General features: G+C 43.5%; 1 protein-coding gene across 1 annotated transcript in view; it reads left to right on the top strand.

Annotated features, from left to right (window-relative positions):
* Pik3r4 (phosphoinositide-3-kinase regulatory subunit 4) overlaps nucleotides 1-14066 on the top strand; it is a 53604-nt gene that overhangs the window by 29956 nt on the left and 9582 nt on the right. The window contains exons 11-15 of the mRNA XM_052187445.1: nucleotides 814-1001; nucleotides 1782-1992; nucleotides 4674-4839; nucleotides 9525-9689; nucleotides 12792-13003. Coding sequence (XP_052043405.1) covers nucleotides 814-1001; nucleotides 1782-1992; nucleotides 4674-4839; nucleotides 9525-9689; nucleotides 12792-13003 — 942 coding nt within the window. The remainder of the gene's footprint in view (nucleotides 1-813; nucleotides 1002-1781; nucleotides 1993-4673; nucleotides 4840-9524; nucleotides 9690-12791; nucleotides 13004-14066) is intronic.

Genomic DNA, 14066 nt, shown 5'->3' with positions numbered 1-14066 from the left:
CCTAGGCCACAGCTCTGTGATGAGGGAAGGCCAGTGCCCCGAGCTCTCTACCTGTAAAGCCATGTGCCTCTTGAGGAAGGGATGATTCTTTTAATCCCTTTGCTGCTAACTCAAGTCCAGCCTGTGGCAAACCAGATACAAATCTCTAGCTTACTAATAATGCCCAATGAATGTAAAATAAACAATGAAATACAAAAGAGTAAAGGCTAGAGAATCCTTAGTTATTTGTCAGCTGGCTATCTGGAACTGTCAGCCCGGTTACCACTGACAGACTCATAAGAGCTTGTACACACTATGTTTGCTGCTGAGTATATGCCTTTAAGATTCTCCCTGTCCCTACGTCATATTTGAGGGTAGCAAATGAATTTTATTGAAGTAAGCTTTAGGATGAAGTGTCTGCAACTTAATTACTGATGGTTTACATATACAGCACCCATAAAGATCAGTAAGAAAAAAAAAGCAAGCACTCCACAAGGAAAAGGGAGAAGGATTTAAGCATGTAATTGATAGACCAAAATAAATAAACATTAAATGTAAATAATTTAAAAATGAAAATGACCTCCATTCTCTAGCTGGATGAGCTAGATGGACAGTCCCCAGTGTCGGCACAGATGCAGGAGACTAAGCACTTCTGTGTGCTGTGGTTAGAAGCTGAGCATGCCCAGGTCTTCATATGTGTGCACAGGGACATAGAGCTGAATAGAATGGAGCTGCAAAGGAGCACATAGAAAGTGGGGTCCATCATGTGTCTTTATGAATAGTAAACACGGTGCGTTTACCTTCAGACTAACTGTCCCACATATATTTTCATAGCTAGGAAACATGTGAAACAAGACTCCAATGTAAATGAAGAATGGAAAAGCATGTTTGGGTCATTGGAGCCACCGAATATCCCACAGACCCTGCCTAAAACCAGTGACCACGAGGTGGTTCAGCCTGGGAAGCCACCTCGCTCTGAGTCCTCTGCTGGTATCTGTGTCCCTTTGTCAACGTCTCCACAGGTATTGTCACTTAGGCAGTCATTATCCTCACATTTGAGTTTTATTCTGCTGTTTATATGTCAAAAGGCTGTGTGGGAATAGGGATAAATGGCTTCTGATTGGTTTATATTTCATAGCCAAGAGAAACCCAGTTACTGAAGCACTGAGAAGGTCACTCATTTGAGACATTTGCCAATAAAGCAAGCTAAAATTGGGTTAAAGACCAAACCAAGATCATAACTAGGCTAAAGAGAACATTTAAAAACTTTTAGCTAGGCTAAAGAGAACATTTAAAAACTTTTAGCCAGGCGGTGGTGGCACACGCCTGTAATCCCAGCACTCTGGGAAGCAGAGGCAGGTGGATTTCTGAGTTCGAGGCCAGCCTGGTCTACAGAGTGAGTTCCAGGACAGCCAGGGCTTAAACAGAGAAACCCTGTCTCAGGAAAACAAACAAACAAACAAATAAAAAAAAAACCCAAAAAAACTTTTAAAGTCTTTTTATTCTTCCTTTAATATAACAAAAAGCAAAAATATTTGGAGGAGGATTTCCAAATTGCTCATGTTAAATATAATGGCTTTGATATATATGAAGTGAGTTTGTAATTTAAGACAGCTCTACCCCCACCAGTTATATTTTAATTAGAAGATATTGACTTAGATCAGTTGAAATCCCACTTATTCTTTTAGCCTGAGTTACTAGTATTTTTTTGAAGGACCAGAAGCTGGTATAATGGATAGATACAACATGGGAACATTTCTTAAATATACCTTGCTCTGACACAGATCTGTCCTGTGTCTCAGGTTTCAGAAACAACACACATCCCCAGTAAGAAGCCCGTGATTCCGGTTGTAAGTAGCACAGTCCTACCGTCCACTTACCAGATTCGGATCACCACCTGCAAGACGGAACTGCAGCAGCTCATTCAGCAGAAGCGGGAGCAGTGCAACGCGGAGCGCATAGCCAAGCAGATGATGGAGAACGCCGAGTGGGAGAGCAAGCCACCACCTCCTGGTGAGGGCCGTGCTGGGGCCCCTTTGCCTGGAGCCTGAGCCAGATCAAGCACTCCCCAATCCAAAAATCCAAAACCCCTCAGCATTTAGGAGTTTTAGCATTTCTGAAGACAAACTTTGGTTAGGGAGGCACGTGAAAATCTCTGGCCCCTGAACCTCCGTGCCCTCAAGCCTGCTTGAGGCAGCGTGTGCTTTAATAGACAGAAGGAGTAAGAGCGGCTCAGCTGCAAGGCAGTAGACAGAAACCTGAGTCATTATGTGTGGACTCGCCGTTTTTAGCTTTGCCACTTAATCTGCTCAGGCCAGACACTTAATTGAGCCTGTCTGTGCTTCCTGTTTCCTGGCTGTCGCCAGGGGCCGGGCAGCCATGGCATAGAGCCCCCCCCCCCCCACTCTCAGGTTGTTCTCCGTGACCATCAGCCTCTAGGGGTAGACCCCTGCTGTTCTGTTAATTATTACAGAGTTTACTCTCTGATTAATGTTACCTAAGAAAAGGTAGGAGGACATTCAGAAATCACGGAGGCTTTTGGAAAGAACAGAATAACTTCTAACACCAGCATTTAGCTAATTATTGACAGTAAGGATTAGATGAAATGATCTGGAGAGATGGCTCAGCAGTTAAGAGCCCTGGTACCCACGCAGTGGCTCTCAACTCTTCGTAACTTCAGTTCCAAGGGCTCCAACTTACTCTTCTGAACTCTTTGAGCACCAGGCATGTGTTTGGTGTACAGACATGCAGCTAAAACACACACACGTAAAAGAAAATAAAACAAAGCCCAAACTAAAAGAATTTGGTAAGATAGTTCCTGTATTTGGCAGGGATTGAGCGGAGATGGAGAGGATGCTGGTTTGGAGGGTGGGCCCCTTGGGCCAGCAGCCTGCTTTGTACAGTGCCACAGCTGCTCTTGGACTCTGTATGTGTGATTTTTAAAAAATTAATGAGTTTTAATATTTAAGCTGTAATAGTATAAACTTATCTTTAAAACTCTGAGAACTGCATAGTGTATTTACATTTAGACTTTGCAAAGATCACAGGAATCCCCATGAGCTTTCATGTGGACTTGGGAAGTTGTGGTTGAAGTCGCTTGAAGGTTTAAAGATTTAGAAAATATTTTGAAGTGCTAAGCAGAGTGGCAGATGCTTCTATCAGAACGAGTATCCTGGAATGTTCCAGCTCTTTCCGTGACGGAAGCTAATGCCACTTGCCTGCCAGATCTGCTTGAAAACATAACAAGATGCCTGCACACAATCTTGTTTGATGATCCTCTCTTCATAGGTACACTTTATACATAAATGGAGTTACACATTTTGTTCAAGCACAGAAGTGTGCGGTGACTGCTTAATTCTCGTTTTTTGCTTCACACTTGAGCAGTTGTATAAGATACTCAGCCCGTCTGTAGAGCATGTAGACCTCATGGTACCTCAAACTGAGTATATCCTTCTTAGCAATTATGTTCAGCCTGGGTTCCCACTTAGGTGATTTAGTAATCCAAGGGGAAATGAGTTTTTAATGTTGAATAAGTTACATTTGGGAGGAATCTAAATTTCATTTTGCCTCTTGGTAAGCAGTCATTCTAAAGTGACATTGAGCTACTCACACACCCTGGTAACTTCCACAGTAGGCCTGATCTTCAGCAGAGCTTCTTGATTTATTTTAAAATCAAGTAATATTAAATGCATAAAATGTTAAATTTCATTTACTCAAGCTGTGTAGAAATGTTGAAGATGTTATGTGCAGGGACCTGTGCTGGGTATGGAAGGCATTCATTACAGGATGAAACATGAGTTTTTGTTCCAGAACTTGTATACACAGGAGAATAGGCATAATAGAATACAGAAAATGATAGATGCCATTTAAATGTGCTAGGAAGTCTGTGTACATTCAGAGGCTCTGACTCCTAATTCTAGCGTGTTTGTACAGCAGAAGCACTACAGACAAACAAGAAATTAGCAATCTGGGAGTTTTGCTTTTTTGTTTTGTTTTGTTTCGTTTTTTTGTTTTGTTTTGTTTTGTTTCTTTTCGTTTCATTTTGTTTTTTTTACAGAGTCTCTCACAGTAGCCCTGACTTCTCTGGAACTTGCTCTAAAGACCAGGCAGGCCTTTTCTGCCTCCCGAGTGCAGGAACTAAAGGCATGTGCCACCACGGCCAGCTGACATCTGGGTGGTCGTGTGGGCTGGGGTGGTGTAGGACCCACACGTTATTTATGTGAACAGCTTCCCTCCTGAGCTAAGTGAGATGTCCCCATGTTAGAGCTGAGAAGCTGACAGCTCAGGGGGCTTCAGCCATGGCCTGGTCACCTAACGTCTCAGGTGGGGGTTTGCAACTTTCCTGCTTAGAAAGTGGCCTCCAGGCTGTTTGTTTAGGCTGGGGTGGACACATCTCATGGCTTCTAAATCAGCAGACAGGGTTCTTCTGAGGAATAAGTGACCACTGTGTCTCTCAGACACTGAAAAGGGCCCCGACGTAGAGTCTTTTTGAAGCTGTTTGAGCAGTACTTAATTGCTACCGTGGTATCTTAGTCAGTGGTGTGGTGGTCCAGTGACCCCTGTGGATGGGCTAGCCAGGGGACGCTTGATTAGTTCTCAGGCTTGCCCTGAGGTTAGTAGTGGAGAATTATAGCTAGAGGGTGGTGAGTTATTGTGTCTCAGCCACAGTTTAAGATACTTTTGCTTTTTCTCAGGGTGGCGTCCTAAAGGGCTGCTAGTTGCACATCTTCATGAGCACAAATCTGCTGTGAATCGAATCAGAGTCTCTGATGAACACTTACTTTTTGCAACATGTTCAAATGATGGCACAGTGAAAATCTGGAACAGTCAGAAGATGGAGGGGAAGACCACCACAACGCGGTAAGGTGACACTGGGTCAGCCGGTCCAGCTAAGTCAGCAGTGCCTGCTCAGTGCTTTCTCTGTCAGAGCTGCTCAGGGCTGTGTGGACCAGAGGCTGGCCATCGGGTGGGACATGAAACAGCAAAAACTAAATAAGTGAAGTATTGAGACGATCCTGTCAGAGGACAGGGGCCGGGGAACACAGGTTTGGGAGCTGGACTTGTCAGTAAACTGTTCGTAGACACTGTTCATGCTTCACAGAGGAATATATATTCGAGGAACGAACTGAAAGAAGGGAGAAAGAACCCCAAGGCATGAAGGTTGGGTGTTCTGGGCAGAGGAAACAGGGTGTCTTAGTCAGGGTTTCTATTCCTGTACAAACATCATGACCAAGAAGCAAGTTGGGGAGGAAAGGGTTTATTGAGCTTATACTTCCATGTTGCAGTTCATCACTAAAGGAAGTCAGGACTGGAACTCAAGCAGGTCAGGAAGCAGGAGCTGATGCAGAGGCCATGGAGGGATGTTTCTTACTGGCTTGATCAGCCTGCTCTCTTATAGAACCAAAGAACACCAGCCCAGTGATGGCACCACCCACAAGGGGCCCTCCCCACTTGATCACTAATTGAGAAAATGCCCCACAGTTGGATCTCATGGAGGCACTTCCCCACCTGAAGCTCCTTTCTCTGTGATAACTCCAGCCTGTGTGAAGTTGACACACAAAACTAGCCAGTACACAGGGATTTCAGAGTCCCTGGGGTGTGGGTGTGGGGACCTGGTCATCGTGCCTGACAGGAAGTTTTGTGTAAACTGCGCAGAACAAGCAAGTGGGAGAGAAGTGAGAGGGTCCAGCTTTATAGACTTTGAGGGCTCTTGTGAAGGACTTCAACTTTGAAAGAGAAGGACTCTTTGGAAGGTTGTAACAGAGGAGAGTTGTGATCTAAGATGCCCTAGGAATGGCTCTGGCTGAGTTGATGATCAGATGAAGGTGGTAAGGCAGCAGCAGTGGGAATGTCCATCACTGTGATACAGGGAGGGGGCGTGGCCCCGGCTGTCCATCACTGTGATACAGGGAGGGGGCATGGCCCCAGCTAGGGTGGCAGCAGCGTGGACAGTGTGAATGAACAGATTCTGTGTCTGTTTTGGTGGCTGGCAAACCTGATTTACTCAGTAGATGCAAAGGGTGTGACAATGACATGTGCTAGCCAGCTGCATCAGGACAATAGGACTCCATTGCTCTGGTCATTTGTGACCAGTGTTCTTGAAAGTTTGAATGCCCAGACTGTGAATTCGATAAATGTGGTTATTATAAGGTTTGGGTGACATCATATATCTGTTCCTCCCTTGCGTGAGGTTTTCTTCCTCCTCTGTCTGCCCCAGTCTCTGTCACTCATACGTAAGTCTTCCATCTCCCTGTTTGCTCTCTGCCTAATTGGTTCTGCCAGAAGGCCTGCTATAAATCAGAGTGAGTCTCATCCTCATTGAAGAGATGGAGGCAACGCTCGGCTGCTCCTCCTGTTATCAGTTCATTGAGCTTAGCTAACGAAAATGAGATCAAATCAAATACCCTCAACTCGAAAGAAATATAAAAGTCTGCTTCGTATTTACTAGCCCAGTAGGAAGGGGGTTAGCTGTGTGTTTGTTTAAAGGGCTCTGTGCTTTCACATTATACTATTTCTGTGTTCATTCTCTCTTGGCATTGCATTAAATAGAATATAAAGGAAAAGTCAGTGAAAGAAACATTGGTGTACGTAGCAATTTTATTTTATTTTTTTTACTTTTTGTTTTATATAGATGTTTTTAAAACCAACATTTTGTAGGAATTTCAAACCTCCAAGAAAGTTGTTTGATCCTCAGCAATACTTGCATATCACATTAAAATACTTTATGACAACAGCTGACCAGAGGAAAGAGAGAAGAATATATTAAAGCAGAGTTTTTTGTGTTTAAGTTAGCATTATTTAATTTTAAAAAAGTTATTAACTGTATTTCTCTTTAACTTCTTAAAAGCTTAAAAACTTTAAGTAAAATTCAAAAACAAGGAAAATAAAATGCTATTCTAAAAAATATTGAATACAAAAGAAGGCAGTGGTGGAGAAAACCCAGTTATGACCAGAAATAAATAGAAAAATGTCAGACATAAGTTGTCCCTACTAGTAACCACAGGGATTAATCAGGAGGCAAAAGAGGCAGAAAGAAGGAAACAGTTGGGGTCACTTTTCTGCTACTCAGAAAGAGACATCTAAATTCAAAGGCTGGAATGGGCTAAAAGGATCAGAAAGATAAACCGCACACCCCAGGGAGTCACCGGTGAGGAAGAGACGCTCAGAGACATCCTCCTGGGGCCAGACATTTTACCATAAAAGCTCCATCCATCAGAAGGCAGGACAGTCATAAACACTGGCACCTAACAAAATACATGAAGCAAACACTGACAGTTTAACTGCAATAGCAGGAGACTTTAATAGCCCATTTTTAGTGTGGATAGAACCAGTAATATAAGAACAGCACAGAAATAGAGGCCATAAACAGTCGCTGAAAAGCGATCATATCTGACAGAAAGCAAGAGAACTCTATTCCGCAATACTAGAATGCAAGTTTTTGACATGTACATGGAATATTTTCCAGGCTACACCATGCATTAGTTCATAAAAGAAGCATCAATAAATGTAAAAACACAGGTGTGTATAAAGTATATCCTCCAACTGTAGTGGAAAGAGATCAGGTATTGGCAGCAGAGAGGGATTTGAGATTCCCAGGTATGTGGAGATGAAGCACCTGAGTAGCTGAAGCTAGCAGTCCAAAGGAAAGACTGAGCTTAATTAACATGAAAACACAGCGTCCTGACAGATGGGAACACGGCCACAGGAGTGTAGGAAATGGCTACCTGTAGGTATTAAATCTGTGTTTCTTTTTAAAAAGATCCGAGATCAGCAGTTCAGCTATAATAAATTAGTAAGAGGAGACCCGACCTACCCCAGAGGAAAGGGAAGGAAAAGACTTAAGAGGAAACAGGGGAGGTAGAGAACGGAAACGGAGGAGCGTGGAGACAGGAAGCAGCCTCTGTGAAGAGGAGCCGAACTGGAAACGTTATGAGAGGAGCGTTTGGTTTTAAAGAAATGAAAACAAACTCATTACCCAAATCAGAATTTTGAAAGGGGATGTTATTGTCAGAAATGAAAAAGACTACTGTAAATAGTTATGTGCCAAAAATTAGAATGGGATGGGCAACTTTGTAGCAAGACACAGCTGCTGCAAGTGATTGGAGAAGAAATAGATGCCTAAACAACATAGATTTCATGATACAGTTAGTGAATCTCACAGAGAAGGGCCCCGCGAGGGACTCACAGTGAACTCCACTCTACATTTAAGGAATTATAATCATCTTTCACAAGGGCTTCCAAGAAATAAGGGGACACTTCTGAACTCAGTCCACAAGCAGGTGTTACCTTGATGTTACAGCCACGTTAATTTCCTGGGACTTAGACCTGTGGCATAATCAGTGCAGATGTGAAAATCCTCATCAAAACACTAAACCAACTGTAGTCTGAAAAATAGTATACACCAAGAGCAAGAACAGATCATCCAGGGGCGCAAGGCTAGTTCAGCGTGCAGCATAAAGAGTAGGAACTATGCACTGGTCCCTGCAGAGGCTGGAGATGCGTTTGATGAGGTCCACCATTCCATGGTTAAAAGCAACTCAGTAAATGAGTGATGGAGAAATAGAGCTGTCTCCACAAGCCACGGCTGACACTTACTGATAGAGAGTGTGGGCATTCTGAGAGAGGAGTGGAAGGAGAATGGGCGTGTTGGTCAGTTCTATTAAGCATTGTATTGGAGGGTCTAGACTGGTATTTAGGAAAGGAGTACATGCAGGCGTACACGCATGTAATATATATACAAATAGGAAAAAACCGTAAAACTTTCTGTTAGGAGTCAGCACAATCTAGTATAAGAGAAAAAACATTAAATGACAAGACAAAATAGAAGATCTTTATACAGAGATAAGTTGCATTTTTTACACTAGCAATGAGTAGACAAAATGAAATATACTTTGTAGCTAGTAAATGTACATTTAAGCTGTTAGTGAGAAGAACTGAGCCAGAGAGGAGTGCTAGGCTGGAATGTCAGATGTTCTGTTTTCTTTACAAGTGATGTGAGGAGTCTGCAGAGGTTGAGTGGGACAGTGGCAACGTCCTTTGCATCAGACTCACAGAGCAGGCAGTGGTAAGAAAGGATTGGGATGGCTCGGGAGCTTAGCGTGTGTGCAAGGCGGAATAGCGTGGTGAGCGTCCGCCTGTGCGGATGGTTCCTGGGGCCTCCTGATGCTCTCTGTGCATGAGGAACCAAGGCACGGATCATGACAGCGGTCGTGCAGGTAATGGGAATTTGCTTCCAAAGTGAGAGCTTTCTCAGCTGTGACAGTCTTCACGTGCAGGGCTGTAGAGGAGCTGAAGGATATGGGACTTAAGGGTTTGTTGCTCTGGTTGGAGAATTGATTAGCTTGGGACTTGGGGCCAGCTCAGGCCCTGTAATAGGACAGAAGTGCTTGAAGATGGACATTTAAAGACAAGGAGTTTTGTTCGAGGACTCTTAGAGATCATGGAGATAAATGGACCTCAGTAATAACTTTAATAACCGTGTGAATTACTGTTAGCAGCAATGGCTGTGGCTGTTTCAGAAATGGTATCATATTTCTTTCATTCAGGTCTATTCTTACATACAGCCGAATTGGAGGGCGTGTCAAGACACTAACGTTTTGCCAAGGCTCCCACTACTTGGCCATAGCATCTGATAACGGCGCTGTCCAGCTTCTTGGAATTGAGGCTTCTAAGTTACCCAAGTCTCCTAAAATTCACCCTCTACAAAGCAGGTACTGTCTGCCGTCTTTTTAACTCTACATATACTGCACTGTGTGGTAGCTTCCACCTTCCCACATTGCAGTGCGGTATGGCCAGCTGGAGCTCTTGTAAGCCCTGAAGTGCAGGAAACTGCTTCTGACCCAGAACACTCAGATGGGCTTGGCTTTAGAGGGCGGGGCCTTGCATATTAATTCCTACAGTTTGTTAGAGTGCATAGGGGCAGCCCTGGTCTCCATAACCTTAGTCTGGAATTGTCCTAAATGACATGGCTGTTAGCTAGATTGTCTCACTGCCAGAGCACAGCGAGTGTTCACCAGTCAAGAAACCTAGGTCCCATTGTCCAGCACTAAAATATCTATTTGGTAATATATTTTAGATGAAGATTTGCTGATCATTCTACAATAAAAGGTTGACTGGTTTTGTTTATGAGTCTCAATTCTTTGTAAATTAATAGTTATTTAAAGATTAACCATAATGTAAAATAAGTTAATGTTATGCCTAAGGACTCCAGAAACAAATAACTACATAGTGTTAATTCCTTTGCTTAAAAAAATGTGAGTGCATCCACAGGCATTTGTAGAAGTCAGAGGACGACTTTCGAGAGTCAGTTTTTCTCCTTTAGGTTCTGGGAAGCAAACTCAGGGTGTCAGGCTTGGGTGGCAAGTCTGCGTCATCTTGCCAGTCCTATAATGTATTCTCTGAGAATCTATAGTCTACTGGGACATAAAGATGTGTTAACGGACAGTGAGTACAGCATGGTCATGTTCCATCTTACCTGGAAGGCATGAACCAAGTTGCAATGGACAAAGACTGGAGAGATGGCTCAGCTGGTAAAGTACTTGCCGTGCAGATACAAGGGGAACTAAGTTCGGTTCTCTAGAAACCAAATCAAAAGTGCATGCCTGTGATCCTAGTATGAGAGATGGAGGCAGGACAGGAGGATCCCTGGAAGTTTGTAGGCCAGCTAGCCTGCCTGTGTACCAAACACAATTCCAGACCAGAGAGAGATCCTGTCTCAAACAGAATGTGTAAGGTGCCTGAGAACAAACACTCAAGGTTGTCTTCTGGCCTGTAAGTACACACTGTGTATACAAATGCGTGCAAAATGTGTGCATGTGCGCCCCACCCCGCCTCCCACGTTTGGGGAGCATAACTAAAGGCAAGTGAGTCTGTTAAAGCAGGGTGGTTGAGAAGTGCATGCTGGGAAGTGATAGTGCACCACACAGAAAAACAGAAAATGACTTTAATGTCGGAAAAGGCTGCCTCGAGGCCCTTGTGTAGCTTAAGGTGAGGAGGAGTATCTGTTGGGGCACCTAGGATATTTTGTTGTTTTGTTTTGCTTTGCTTTTGCATTTAAAAAAAAAGTGAGTATTTTCAACATAGTCAACAATCTATTTGAGAGGCTTTACTGATGGCTTTAACAGCAGATAGCTGCCAGTTACGTTTCAGCAGAGGGTGGCTGTTTATACTTTTGAGTTTAAATTATTGGCAGAGTGTACTGTGTGACGATTGTGCCCTTGGGTCACACAGATAGACAGTAAAAGGAGACACACTCTGCATGCCTCTCGGCTGACAATACTCTTCACTGTGCGTGCTGTTCTTTAAGCAATATTTTATTTCTTAGGTTGGGAGACCTTTCTAGAATGTTTCAGTTTTACTGTGCCCAACTGTAGTGTCCTCCAAAGTAACCTGGCCTTCATTTACTCTTTGTTTGTATCGTTCACCATGTTAACTCTGGTCATGTTTCTTAGCATTAGATCTGGCCTGGAGAGAAGGCTCAGCAGTTAGTTACAGAGGAACAAGTTCAGTTCCCAGCATGCACGTCAGGCCAGTCAGAACTGCTGTGCCTCCAGTCCAGGAGTCTGATGACCTCACTTGCTCTGAGGCCACTGCACTCACATGCATAAAACCACACATACAGATGCACACTCTTTCTCTCTCACACACACATCACTTACACACATAATTGTAAAAAAAGTATATGTATATATGTAATCTATGGAACAAACCATTTAATAACTTAAAATATTTTGATATTTTTTAAAATCACCCTTCTGTTCGGAAGTTTAGTCAGAAGTAGAATATCTGTACGTGTTTTTCTGAAACAGGCCTGCAATCTGTGGCCTACAATACAGTCAGAAAGTAAGAATGATTTTTGCATTTTTAAGAATGAAGACTATGCAGCAGAGGCGCATACAACTTAAGACTAAAATACATTACCAGGTGACTTTAACGTCAGGTCCTTTTTCTCTTCCCTCTCCTCCCTCCCACCTCGCCATGGTTTGAGGTTCTGGGCAAGTGCCAGCCACTGAGCTACACCCTCAGCCCTATGGCATTCTTTGTAGCTTTACAAGTGCCCAGCTTGAAACAAACAAACCAACAAACCAGCACCTCTCCCCCCTCGTGGAATAGAGCTGGCAATATGAAGTTCTGAATGTGGATTATAGCTCATGGCGTGAGCATTGACAAATCTGAAGCAGGGTTTGCTGGTGAAACATGTCAGGCTCAGAAGCCATCTGTCGCTTTATTCCAACTGTATGACACACCAGAAAGGAACAGAATTGGCCTTTGCCACTGGTGAAGCCAAATAGCTCACTAACAGTTGTGTGCGGTTCTGTGAAGGAAGATGCATAGCTAGCTATATATCTGTAATGATCCTTGGATTTCACACAGTGCTAATTTTATTAGTGTTGCAACAAGGCCGATTTCTTAGTTTTGATAAGTATTCTAGTTGTATAAGATGGCAATATGAAGAAAAACCGAATAAAAACTGTATAGAAACTTTTAACAGCTTTTCTGTAGCTGGAATTATCTTTTAAAAAATCCAGCTATGATTGTCTCGTTGAGGTAACATAATTTCTATATTTTTTTAGACAGGGTCTCAGCTCTGGCTGCCTGGAACTTGATATGTAGATCGGGTTAACTTCATGCTCACAGAAATCATTCTCTACTGTGGCTGTCTCTCAAGGGCTAGGATTAAAGGCCATGCCACTCCAACTGGCCTCTTTCTCCTCTTTGGTCAAGGATAGGTTGTCAGTTTATCCTAAGCGGGCACCAGTGCTCTGTTTTCAGTGCCTGAAAAAGCCTGAGCATTTACTTTTGTGTTCCTGTAGGCTTCTGGATCAGAAGGAAGATGGCTGTGTGGTAGACATGCATCACTTCAGCTCCGGGACGCAGTCTGTTCTTGCCTACGCCACGGTGAATGGTTCTCTGGTTGGATGGGATCTCAGGTCTTCAAGCAACGCATGGACATTAAAGCATGACTTAAAGTCAGGCCTCATCACGTCCTTTGCTGTGGACATCCACCAGTGCTGGCTGTGCATAGGTAAGCCGACCGCTGTGTCGGGATGCCACAGCATATATGCAAGTGGCATCTTCTGAGGGCCAGCTTTTCCTGATTTCTTTACTGAGGACTTTCCATCTCCTTTGTGTTCATAGCTACTCTGTTGTATGGTGCCCGACAGTTTACTTTTCATTAGGAGACTTGTGTAAGGCTGGGAGTGTGGCTCAGTGCTTGCCTAAGGCCCCGGCCATCCTCTCTGGACCCACACCTAAGCTAGAGTTGAGCACCGTGTGGTAGTGCGCCCTTCAGTCCCATGGTCAGCACGGAAAGGCAAGAGGGTCAGGAGTTGAGGGGCACTCAGCTGCACAGTGAGTTCTAGGCTAGCTTGGGTCCATGAAACTGTTTTTTGTTTTTTGTTTTGTTTTTTTTTTTTAAACAACACAAAGCATTGTGTGAAAGGGTAAAACAGCATCATAAACAGAGACAGTTCTTGTTTTCAGTGAGCCTTCATCTTCTAGTCACTGAAGCAATTAAGAGTTGCTGGTACTCTCTGTGCTGTTGGGGACACTCCTACTTAAGGAAAACAGCAATTTGAGTGACAACAGTTTTAGATTCCAGGAACTCAGGCCAGCTACTTAACTCCGAGTCTCAGGGTCTTCACCTTCTAATGGGACTGATTCCTTCGAAGGCTGCTTGAGGGTTTAGTGACCTGAAAGTGTCTGTCACAGGCCTCGTGGGAACGTGAAGCAGGGACTTCCTGTTTACCTTCTTCCTTCCCTGTCTTCTTAAGGCTGGATGTGCGTGCTATCTCCCATCTATTTTAGTTTGTTTTTGAAGTGTTTCTGAGTTCTGAAAAGTGTGACCCTTATCACAATCAGAATGCAAGTAATTTTTCTGAAAATTGGCTTTAACAAGTTTTTTAATTTTTAAAAAATATGTTGTTTATTCTGTGATAATTTCATACATTATACAAGATATTTTCAACTATGTACTCCTCACTTCTCCCTGTCCACTCCCAACAACACTTCCCAGCTTTGTGTTCCTTAAAAAAAAAAAAGAAAGAAAATCTGAGTAGTCCGGTTTGCCCTGCCCATATGTGTAGCAT

This window comes from Apodemus sylvaticus, chromosome 7, assembly GCF_947179515.1.
Source record: "Apodemus sylvaticus chromosome 7, mApoSyl1.1, whole genome shotgun sequence".
In the NCBI taxonomy this organism is placed as follows: domain Eukaryota; kingdom Metazoa; phylum Chordata; class Mammalia; order Rodentia; family Muridae; genus Apodemus; species Apodemus sylvaticus.
The sequence above is the reverse complement of the archived record's forward strand: the minus strand, read 5'-3'. Positions and strand labels throughout refer to the sequence as shown.